Genomic DNA, 12,471 nt, shown 5'->3' with positions numbered 1-12,471 from the left:
TTAAACCTAGAAAAAAGGAGTGTTTATCCAGAAGTGTCTCTTAGAGAAGCTAAATAAAACCATCTCACATTAAATTCTACGATTTAATGTCCCCCTCCAGCCAAGCAGCTAGCCAAAACACTCAATTGTGGCTATTCCCTGTCGGCATCTTTTGTCCTTTTTTCCAGCATGAATTGAAAAATTCCCTTTATCTACAACAGAGCAGGTACATGTAAGATGATTTATTGGCACTGGGCTGAGCTCACAGCAATGACTCTGTATCCAGCCATGCGGCTCAAACTGCTCACCATGTGTTGTTGGCTTCACTTACTGGCCATTTCGTGCAGTGATGGAGAGTTTGGCCTTGCGGAGACAGCAGTGCTGCTGCCGCCTGCAATATGCGGCCGCGACGCCCGCCAGGCTCTCCACCAAGTTTATTTCATTACTCATTATTTATATTTATCCCCGTGTTGTTCGACTGCTGTGCCGTCTCGGAAAGCGCTGAGTTCGTGCCAAGAAAATTCATGCCCACTTGTTTTTGTTCGATCTGCTCGACAGGAAATGTAATTCTTAGTAGGCAGAAAGTGTGTTGGTAAAAACTCTCGCTCCTGAGGGTTTAGTCTGGCGCTCAGGCCAAGTCAAATGTGTGGCTGCGCTTCAAACAATCCTCTGCAGCATCACATTCCCAGAGATAAGGGCCAGCACTAACAGCCCTCCCGTCATCAAAACATTCCAGCAGTGATGAAAGTATGAATGGAAAAGTTTTATACCAATCAATACGTCTGGCAATTTGCATACAATTTGCCAATGGGTCTTTGAAAAGCAAATTGCAAAAGCCCCGAGTTAGGCACGCACGTCTTCGGGAAACTTGAATGGAAAGTAGAAAACACGCCTTAGAGTCATGAACTCGGAGAACAGCGTCATCCGTCTACGTAGGAAGCCTCGTTAGTATTCACGGACAGTTTTGCAAAACGCAATTAAGCCGAGGGTTTGCTCATCAGCTCCCTTTTTGATCCTCAAACGGTGGACTTTTCCTCAGGATGCTCGGTCGCAAAAAAAAAAGCCCGGAAAATTGAATTGTTCAATGAGCTGAATAAATAAGTGGTAATTCTCGTCGGTAATGCTCAACGCTCATACGCAACATTAAAGCCTCGAATATGCAGATAATATAAGTTGACTGCATGCTTGATTAAATTCCTGCTGCGGCTGCATTATGACCTCCTTACATGTGATTAGAAATAATTAAGCGAACAACTTCAAAGATGCAGTTTCCTTAATTTATCCCTCAACTCTCATGCTTTTGTTTTTTAACATTGTACATACACATGATATATATGATCAGTTTAAGGGACAAATTAGATTTTAAGACAGCTTTTCTATGAGTAGCTCTTTAAATACTCAAAACCAGGAAGTATTTCAGTATAAAATGTAGGGATGCACGATATTGGATTTTTTGCCGATATCTGATCTGCCTATATTTTCAACCCTTTTTGCCGATTGCGATACCAATATATTATGCACATGTTTTTTTCCACCCAATTGCAGAATACATTAAGTCTCCCCTGTAGTGGAATCGATATCATGCGTACTCTTACTGTAGTGGCCAAAAACTGCCATAAAGCAGACATCTTGCACCCTTCTTCACACTTAACGGAAGAGGCGTGGTGCAGGCAAGTTAATGTTGCAGCATTATGTCAAGCTTTTTCAGGGAATCATTGAGCATTTAGGCAGAATCCTATCACTGTTTTATCGGCAGAAAATATCGGCAGAAGAATGACATATCTGTCGATGCCGATATGCCATTTTAAAGCCATTATCTGCAGATACGGATAACATGCCGTTGATACCATCCCTAATAAAGTGTGCTCTTAAATAAGCAATTAGCTTACAGGAATCTCACAACGAGGCAATCACATAACTGTACATTCAAGATATGCTTTCTACTCCTCACAGGGGCTCTCTGTGCTCTCCATCCACATGATGGAAATCCATTCTGACCCTAACATTTCCGCACTGAGTGAAATGGTAACGTCAGGAGTGTATTTAGCAAATCACCCTACTACAGCCTCCAAATGATGACAGCCATGATATGTGTATAGCTGCCAGTTTGGTGTGTGAGCACAGCTCAGCACGACAGGAGCCTCTCGGAGGGGTTTTCTCAGCAGCCCTCCGTCCTCTCTGACTATTAAATTATGAGCGTTTTACCACCTTCACCGAGCAAGACAAACACCGCTGTGTCAATGTTGTCCAAACTAAAGGGGGCGCGCAATTTAATCCCCATTAGTGTTGGGAATTACGGCTCTTTGGAGGGAGCCGGATCTTATGGCTCCGTTCCTTTCCGAGAGCCGTTCGAAAGAGCGGAAAGGGAACTCCCGCGTCAACACACGTATATTTAAAAATTAAATATGTCCTCATATCTGCACCCTGTCAACTGCTCTGTCTCCCGTCATTTCCTATTTATCTTCAATTTATTTCCATTTGTTAAGGAAAACATAAGTGTGTGACACCCCTCCCAAGTGTTCACTTGGTCGCGGCCAAATTGAGCCCGCACACACCATTATGTTTGCCAAAGAAGCGCTCCCGTCTGTGCAGGGTTGCCAGGTTTGCGGATTTCCCTTGGAATAGGGCTACTTTTGAATTGTTGCTGCGGGTTTAATTTTTTTTGTCTGCTGGTGGGTAGACCTACATTGCATGCAAGATTACATGAATAAAAAATTAATAAAAATATAGCAAACAAAATATAGTGAAGCAACATGATAAGGTATGATGAGTAGAGAACAGATCGTCTATGAGGGGCAGTAACTTTCATTTGGACCCACCCGATGTCTATACCATGGTTATGCCCTTGCATCTACGACTCATTCGCACCAAAGAGCTGTCCAAAAGAACCGTATCGTTCGCGAACGTCACAACACTACAGCCCATATCGTAATGAAATTCATGCTTAAGTGGTGTGTGGCGTGCATTAAAAAAAACACACACTCATGCATGGCACAAGTTTCATCATCGACCTGGTAATACATTACTGTTGTCATTACTGTTATTAAATTAAATCTTCTGGCTGGAGTAACATCAATAGTGGTAAAGCCTGGGAAGCATTAGTGTAAGCAGCGCTGGGCTTTCCCCGTGGCTTTAGACTGTGTCAATAATTGCTGTAATGTCTCTCCTCGCTTTGAGCCTGCTGAGCTGCTGGCGGACTTGGGGTAGGTCAGCGAAATATCTGCTTCAATAGTGAGCCGTCCATCACTATCAGACGCTGTGGTCAAGAACAATAAAATACATTTTAGGGCACAAATATAGGTCTTTGTAGTGATATTTTTGAAACATATCGGGATAATTAATGTAAAAGTGGCAGCAGAAGCCTTAAAAGGACAATTTTGTTGCAGGTTGACGTTGTATTAAATCGCGTGCACAGGCATGTTCGTGCTGGCTGGGATTTGTAATGACGAGCTCGCTGAAAAGATGGACAACCGTTAAAACTACCAAATTAAAATGTCTCATTCATTAAAAATAACAACACTTCTTAGAGCAGCTTACCATGTCACTATATTGTAACGCGCTTTATTTTAAAAAGGTATTTTTCTCAACCTACACGACACTGTTGTCACTTTAAAAATGTCCGAGTTTTTGTTTTGTTTTGCTTTTAACGCAGCTGAGTTTAATCACGCGCGCGACGCTCCGCCGCCATGCACGCACGCTCACTTTCCCCCCCGACTTTTCCACTCACCTGCGTTCCTCAGCTTCTTGTTTCTGTACACGGAGAAGATGACCAAGAGGTTGCCCAGAATGTCAACGACGATAGTGAAGATGAGGAAGCACCCCAAAGTTGTGGTAACCCACGGCGGGCGGTTCAGGACGGTGTCACTGGGGTCTTCCGACGAGCTGTTCAGGTGAGACCCATTTATAACCATTGTATACAGCCGCTGAACTTTCTTAACTGGTCCAAATTCAACGTGCCGCGACTCCCCGTGCGTCCTAAAGCCTGGATTTTGGAGACGCCGGTGGTGGGATACTACTACAGCCTCCCGCGGCTTTCATCTTCATCCTCCCCACGCGCGCTTCTCCTCCTTCTATTTCTTCTCCCCCCCGTGTGCCGTAGCTGAGCTCTGGCAGACAGTCTTCTCCCTCTCTCGGTGTCACTTCTGCGCCCGTGTGCCATTCACTTTGTCGGTACGCATGTGTGACATGAAGCCGCAACTTCAAACCTTCCCAGCATGTGATCAAACAGTCCGGAGACGAGCGGTTTTATTTTGGAGGGAGAAATACTGTCGCCTGGTGGCCGAGGAGTGGAACAACAGCGCGATGGCACGGGGAAGCGTCCTACTTCTTTTTCATTTACAGGATGCGTGTTCATTCATGGCTTTGCGGTCGCTCGCCTTGCTTTATTTCAGCAGCCCATTCATTATCGTTCTCAGGAATCATTCATGCTTTTTTGTTTCAGAAAAAAAATCCCACACACTGAGGGGGCCGAGAAGACGACAGGAAACTGTGATTTCTGCCTAAATAAAGCTCATGCTGTTGTTCGAATTGGATTCAGGTTTTAAATTACCCACATTTATATTTCCTATTTTGTGCAGAGCTCGAAATTGAAGCTGAAATGTTTGCTTGAAAAAGTTGTGCGCACATATTTGTTTTTCGATATGATTTAACACTGAATATTTTCTGTGTAATTAAAGGCGAAAATATCGAGCCTCCCACTGCCCAGACCTGTGAGACAACATAATTAAATACTTGTGCTGGAGCATCCCGCAATGAATGGATGCACTTCCTATACAAAGAATGGCCATTATGCTATTGTCAGTTAATGATGTTCACAATAAATGGGTCATCCACCCACCCCACCCCCCTCCAGTCACACACACACACACACACACACTTCTGCAGCCTATTGAGCCGTCTCAGAATATGACAACCTGTCACAATAAAATAATATTGACATGAAGTAAAACCCTCTTCTTTTTAATCTGCACATTTTAGGATACTGTAGAAATATAAAATTGAGAATAAACTATAATCCATTCATCATTGTGTCCTGAAATCATGTGTCAAAAATTGTCATTATGATTTACAATTATAGTTGCCAACTTTTTTTGTCTTTTTCCCTGACATGACGCATAGTTTGCCATTCTTTTCCCCCCCAAACATAATCAAAAATAGCAAAAATCTCTGGGTTTTAGTTGGAAATCAGCCAAAATGTGATTTTAAGTCATGTTTTAGCGACTTTAATGAAGTATTTTTGAGGAAGTCACGATAAAAAGGGAAAAACAAGACAAATGTTGGAAAGATATTCTGCTTTTTCTTGTCAAGCAACCCTTTTTAAAATGTATGTAGTTGTAAGAAAACCCTTGTTAAAGCCCCTTTGACTTAATTTCTGATGGATTCTCTCTTTTTCCCCCACATATTTGTCTTTTATTTTGAAAATTTCAGGTGCAGTTTGTTTCAGCCTGTCAGTGACCTCCGGCCTCACAGACACAGACAAGTTACAGATTTCTTTAAGTCAACGAATCACGTACTCTGTAAACATGGCATCAAAGTAAACAAACATATTGGATAGTCTTAATAATCCGGACGCACATTTCTGTCTAAGAAAGAAAAACCTCTTGGCCTTGTGACGTCAGTCGCCGCCCACAGCCGCTAACGCAAAGGCAGGCTTGTTGAGAGGAGAACACTAAAGGCTTGTTGAGCTAAAAGAAACCAAATGTATAGATTAATAAATGACTTTCCAACCTCGGAATGAATAAATATAAAACACGGACTTTGCTTTTAGTCTGCGTTTCCGCCCCTCAGAACACGATTATCTCACTCCTCAACAACATCCTCGATTATCCATCATCATCCCGAGCTGCCTTTTGAACTCTTCCTCTCTCCTCCGTCTCATTTCCTTTTGTCACGTAATCTCATGATACAAACAGCTCATCACTGCACATTATTTGTGAATCATCCAAAATAAGATCATTATCTCCCCCCCCCCTCCGTCTCTCTGTGTTCCGTTTAAGGTCGGCCTGTACTTTTTTTTTTAACACACTGATCAGCTCACGTTGTAATCTTTCGGCATTCAAAAACACGTTACAGGCAGTCTTATGTGTTTCAAAATAACGTGGATGAAAGGAAAAGCAGCAGCAAGGACTGATTTTTGAACGACTGCAGCAGTTAGTGAGACGAAACAGCAGGCGCGTTGCGAGAAAGAGCAAATTGGGACTTTAAATGGAGGAAAGGAAACGAGTGAATCTCTGTGTGACGTTTGCTGACGTTCAGTCATTCCTGTTCTGCCTGATGATAAAAGAAGCTTTAGCAGATCACCAGGAACCGTTTGATCAACTTCATCAGAGGCAGAAATACTCGTATTGTCTGTGATTCGACATTTATTATTGGTTTTTCTACTTTTGAAAATGTTATATCCTGTATTTAAAGCACTCATTGCAAGTCAGTGACTGAGTGCTTCGCCCACCCTTTTTGTCGTGAACACTGTAGAGACATCATTTCAAACATATGTCACAACATTATCAAATAATCATCCTACAATGCAATTTCCTCCTCACAATTATAGCGTCTTCTCACTTATTCTGCAGGAAATATAGACTGTAATGATGCTAAATGTGATACATTTCAGTGTCTGAGCGTCAGGCCTGTGTGTTGGCGGTGAATGGGAGCGTGAATTCTGTGCGTCAGCCCTGTGATTGACTGGCGATCAGTCCAGGGTGTACCCCGCCTCTCGCCCACTGACAGCTGGGACAGGCTCCAGCCCCTTCTCACGACCCTTATCAGGATGAGTGGTATAGATAAAGTACAGCAGGACGGATGCTGTCACGTTTGTGTTCAACTCAGTAACTAATGTTAGCGCTAACTCCTGTAGAAGTTACTTTCCAGTGGTGGTTTTTAAACCTCTGCTGAGTTATTGATACAGGTTAAAACAGCGTCACGTCAAAGGCCCTTTAAAGGGACAGTTTGCTGATTTTCAGCCTCAGTCCTATCGTGCTATCATGGGGAGCTCATGTCATTGTGGTCAGAAAAATATTTCTTAATAAATATCATCACATCATTTATTTGGCGAAAGTGAAACACTACTTCTAAACTGCTCTTATTAGCTTCATTTTATAAGCAAATCTCGCCCTCATTCTTGTGTTAGCCTCTTGTTATTAAAGGGATAGTTCGGTTTTTGGACACCAAGTTGTATGAAATACTTGCTAGTAGTGTAGTTGATGCAAAGCTATTAGCTTACTCACCGAGTCCTGTGGTTGGAGTTCTGGCCTGTTCCGAACGTAGAATAGGTATTTCCGGTGAGATGCCAGGGGCATGAAACCAAAAAGTTTTCACCCTACAAAAACAACACGCAGGCGATGGTGATCCATCAACACAGAATCATCGTCCGTTCTTTTGGCGCTATTTTCTCTCTTGAACAATCCAGTATCACTACTCCTGCGGCAGGCCGGTTTCTCAGGTAAGCCGTGAGGTAGCCGTTGCACGTTGATTCTGACTTATTCGCGTCAATGTTGAAGTAAACATGTCGGACTATAAAAGTGATGAGGAACATTTACCTTTAATTTTACCTTTTTCGCACCGTTTCGACATGTATTTTCCTCTGTGACAACAAACGTCACAAGTTACCAACTCCAGCATGTTCTCTTAGAAACAGCTGATGGATCACATCACCTGAGAAACCGGCCTGCCGCAGGCGTAGTGATACTGGATTTGTCAAGAGAGAAAATAGCCCAAAGAACGGCGCAGTATAAATCCTCGGACAATGATTTTGTGTTGATGAATCACCATTGACTGCGTGTTGTTTTTGTAGGGTAAAACATTTTAGGTTCATGACCCAGGCATCTCACCGGAACTACTAAGAACTCTGACCACGGGACTCTGTGAGTAAGCTAATAGCTTTGCATCCACGACACTACTAGCAAGTATTTCATACAACTTGGTGTACAAAAATCCGAGCCATCCCTTTAAAAGGAGCGAGGCTAGCTAGCATTTGCCAAATCTCACAGGCTCATATTTTGCCCCTCAAATTACCACCCTGTCAAAGTGCTTTGACCTTGAACTACAAGTGTTCTTATGCCACTATGATGCTAACGTAAAATGTGCTGAGTCACAGAGACGTTGGGGAGTAGTTTAATTACAGATGGTGGCTAACAAAAATGGTTAGCTTAGCTTTATTTGTTTCAAGTTTAGTCACATTAAAACAAACAGATTTGTTTCAGAGTGAATATTTGACTGAAATCCTGCACGTCAAAACCTTTCCTCCTTTAAACCAGGATTCGTGCGCTCCTGTTTCCTTCTATCATTCATGTATCCAGGGTTTTCCCTGCTGTGCCTTTTTATAAGCATCCCGAGCAATGACACTTTCATCTAATGGATAATTGAAGCGGTTCATAAATCAGTAAATGTAGCGGTAGAGGAGCGAGCATAGAACATGTAACCCAGCCCGAGACAAGCGATGAACAGACCTTAGAGAGGGAGGGAGACGTGTCTGCAGGGGAAGCCGTGTTTTGTTTTGACTCCCGTGCTTTTAGGAAAGCACGCTGCTGCTGCTACAAGGGTTCACTTTTACTACTGTGGTCTTCAGGAGTAAACAGGATACAAGATGCATGTAAGAGCGCTTGCTTTATGCCACACAGTTTTTAGTCTTTAGAAGGAAATCCGAAGTAAAAATGAGGTGAACTTTGGGGATTTTTATGACAGCTTTGGATTAAAAGTGAGCGGATAAAGGCCAATGAAAATAGAGAAGCGGGTGTGTTTTCTGTTTAAAAAACCTCCAACGAAGCTTCAACACTTTATTGGCTCAAACACGGAGAGAAATGAGAAAAGGCAGAGCGAGGTGACGCAGAGGCGAGCAGCTTGAAGTGAGCCCGTTTGAGTTTTGTGGGGGAAGGAGGGGATGAAAAGGGGAAAGGTGAACGAGGAGAAAAAAAAAAAACACAGAGAGTGGGAGAGAAGTGCTGCGTGTGGGGGAGGGAAAGGGCAGGTGCACCCATGATGAGGACAGGAGGGTGCCGAGAGGACCCCCCCACCACCCACACACACACACACACCTTTCTCACGCACACACGCGGCTCTGGTTTGAGAGAGCTGTCAGCAGAACGAGGACGAGGAGACGGCAGTAATGTAATGAGCGCGGCGTGTCTCTGCTGCTTCACTGGTCATCACCACATCCCACAGAGAAACAAGACTGTTTGCTTTTATCTGCTGTTGCCCCCCCCCCCCCTTCCTCCCTCTCCTCCCCCATCTTCTCCTCTCCCCCCCCCCCCCCCCCTCTACTTGGCCGGTCGCCATGACAACAGCAGAGCTCCACCCAGGAAAAGAGATGTGAATGCTGGTAGAAAGAGGATTATTGGGGTCAGTGGTCTCTCTCTCTCTCTCTCTCTCTCATGCACACACACACACACACACACACACATTTTCTCACAGCACCAACACATAACAATACAGTAAGTGATTTAATCCAACATGAATGGAGCCAGACATTTGTTTGTTGTTGTTGTTTATTTAATCCACACACTCCCGCCCCCTTTAGAGAGTTAAATGAGGAGATTTTTTCCCCACTGACTGAAAGCATATTTACAAGTTATTCTTCATGTTCGCTTCAGGATTGTAACAATTTAAAATATTTTGCACTCATGTTTTTGCACGATTTTAATATTTTCCTTTTAAAACGATTTCTCAGTTCCTTCAAAAGTTTACCAATTTGCCAAAAAGTGTCGACTACTGAAGTTTAAAGAAGTCGGCGCGCTCACAAGAGGATCGTCGCAAATGAAGAAGCGATGGCTGACACATCCTGGTTTTTACTCCTTATTATTCAGTCCCTCCGGGAGTTCACAGGCCTTTTCTGTGCCGATTTTGTGGCAGTTGTAAAAAAGTTGAAATGCAACTTGCAATGTTTTTAAGGCCTTTTTTTTCTGTGTAATGCGTCACACATCCAGTGTGAGCGACGAGGACAAACACTGTAATTAAGCCATCTATTGGCTGAGCGAAGTGTTTGTTTTTTGACATCACTTTGGTAGCTTTCAGTGTCAGGACTCCAAATAAAACGTGTAAAAACTGAAGCCATAAAATGCTCATTTTGCACTGCACCTTCACATTCAGTGCTATACACTACCAGTCAAAAGTTTGGACACAATGTCCCATTCACTTGTATGAGAAAATGTGTCCAAACTTTTGACTGGTAGTGTACATATTTGCAAAGCAGAATCTACACGTTAGTTATTATATTGATGCTGTTGCTTATATACTTGTTACAACTGATAAGAGACACTTTGTCACTGTACGTTGACTGTTTGAAATCAGCGCTGACACAAACATCAGTAACAGAGCCACGGGTTGGTGGACAGTTAGTAACACAGTGTCTGATTGGTCAATTGACTCAACACAAGGCATCAGGCTTACAGTGTTTAACACAAACACATGGTCAGAAGACAATGAGAGTTTGATCTATTATCATGGAGTCACTGTATAGAGTCTCATTAAAGACACTTCAGTTTGAGGCTGGATCAGGAAGTGTTGCAGCTTTCTGCTTAAGACATTTTTTCATTGGTTGGTCTGCCAAAAAAGTTCAATATCGTTACATAATATGAGGTTGTCAAGTTGGATGGTAAATGCTGTATGAAAAAAATTCAACCTCGCACCATGTTGGTTTTAAACTTTTTAATTACTTTTTAATTATATCTCTTTTACGTTAACGTTTTTAGTCATGTAGTTTCATTGAGAGTTGCCCAATCTCAGATCCCCTCGGCTACAGCCTGAGACGATACAGCCTCTGGGGACACCGGTGAACGTACCAGGCGATAAGCGATAATCAACTTCCCGTCAAGACTTCCTTTTCCGCGTGCTGCATTGTTACAGAAAGAGAAAACGTTTTCTTGTGATTTACTTGTTTTTAAGGGGTCTTACCTTCGCTGAAATTCGAACATCATGATGCAGATTAGTTAAACGTAAAAATGAAGCTTTGTCAGGTCTGTCCTCGAGAGGAGAAGAAAACTACTTTAGAAATGCTCGTTTGTTGAACGGAGGTCGGATCGATCTGATGCATTCGAGTGTAGCCTGACCTTCTCAAAAACTCAGGGGACAGGGGAGAAGGATGAACAGTAATAAAAAGTAAACACCAAACATTCACAATAAGATGATAATAACAACAACAATAATATTAATAGAAGAAATAAAGAAGTATCAAAAATAATATCACTTTTATGTCGGCTACACTATAAACAGTGAATCACTCTAAAAATGGAGGCAAAGTTCGATGGTTAAGATAATTTCATTAGGCTGAAAATGAAGGAGCCTCATGCTCACATTTGGGATCAGTGTTTGGTCATTATTAGCTCCAGTGGGCACATTTACAGCTCATTCATTCTCATTAAAGTGCTGCTGCTCGCTCCAACTCACTGAGCATCAATTTACTGAGACGTATCGACAGCAAAAACTTTAAAAAAAAAAATGCTGCTGAAGGGTCTTTAAAGTCGACAAATCTGACTGTACCACTAATGACGAGTAAACTAATCTGTATGTGAGAAATTGGCGGACTGCCCCTTTAAGAACTTTCCTTGTTGTTTGCCAACATAAGCAAACTATTACTGTTCCATAGATGCATTATATTAAACAAACAGTCCAATCTAAACTGTTCCTCCACATTGGATCCAGACGTCTAACTGTCGTGGCGGGAATCCTCGCCTCCGTTGTGGCCCGCTGCTTCTGTCGCGACCTCAACAAGTGTCTTTGTTCCCGAGCAGCAGCCCACAGTTTCCCCCTCGTCTGCCTTTGTCTGAGAATAATAACGCAGCGGCAGACGGCTGAGGTGGGTCGATGTTAATATCGGCTCCCGGTCTCTGTGCATGGCTGAGACCTTTCTGGGTCAGGAGGGGGGTCTTTTGGCGCCGTTCTTGTAAATGACGGGGCAGGTTTGGATTCCCTGTGGGTCAGATTAGCTCCGTCAGACATTCAGTGTATGTAGACAGCGCGTTAGCCTCTTGTTAATCACCTGCCTCCACTCTCTGCGTCTCCTCTGTTTGACTTGTTATTTGAGGTGTCTGATATTTGCGTTTTGTATGAGGAACCTCAACTTGCATTTATTAACAGTCGTGTGCACACAGTCTGTGCAAACAGGAAATCACAGCTCCAGGTTTTGATTGATGAAAAACTAATCATGCTGTCAAAAAGTCGGGATTACACTGACGGCTGTAACTTTCCCTTTTGTGCATTGCGTGAATAAATTATATATTTGGGCCTTTAAAGGTGGAAGAAGGACGATCAACTCCGGTAGATGGAGCATTCTGATTCGTTTACGTCACATGTAACCAGGTTTTCTTACCAACTGATCCATGAATCGCCTGATTTGTCTCCCTTCATTCATCCAGAAGGATCCACTGAGTGAAATCATTTAATGAGACCGCACGTGCCTCTTTGTGTGCGGCTGTTTTTACCACTCACCTCCTGTCTTAATGTGAGTTGGGCGTTGCCGCCATCTAGTGGTTGTCGCGCCGTATTACAGCCTCTTAAGTGAAG

The 12,471-nt window shown here is 43.0% G+C and overlaps 1 protein-coding gene across 1 annotated transcript in view; it reads right to left on the bottom strand.

The window, feature by feature from the left end:
- Positions 1 to 4,156, bottom strand: part of mtnr1aa (melatonin receptor 1A a) — a 41,951-nt gene extending 37,795 nt beyond the window's left edge. The window contains exon 1 of the mRNA XM_069665385.1: positions 3,707 to 4,156. Within this exon, the coding sequence (XP_069521486.1) occupies positions 3,707 to 3,890 (184 nt within the window). The 5' untranslated portion in view covers positions 3,891 to 4,156. The remainder of the gene's footprint in view (positions 1 to 3,706) is intronic.
- Positions 4,157 to 12,471: the final 8,315 nt, after the last annotated feature.

Source organism: Semicossyphus pulcher, unplaced genomic scaffold (assembly GCF_022749685.1).
Source record: "Semicossyphus pulcher isolate SPU_LCO1_2020_fin unplaced genomic scaffold, fSemPul1.0.p SCAF_17, whole genome shotgun sequence".
Classification (NCBI taxonomy): domain Eukaryota; kingdom Metazoa; phylum Chordata; class Actinopteri; order Labriformes; family Labridae; genus Semicossyphus; species Semicossyphus pulcher.
This window is presented reverse-complemented; position numbering and strand designations above follow the sequence as displayed.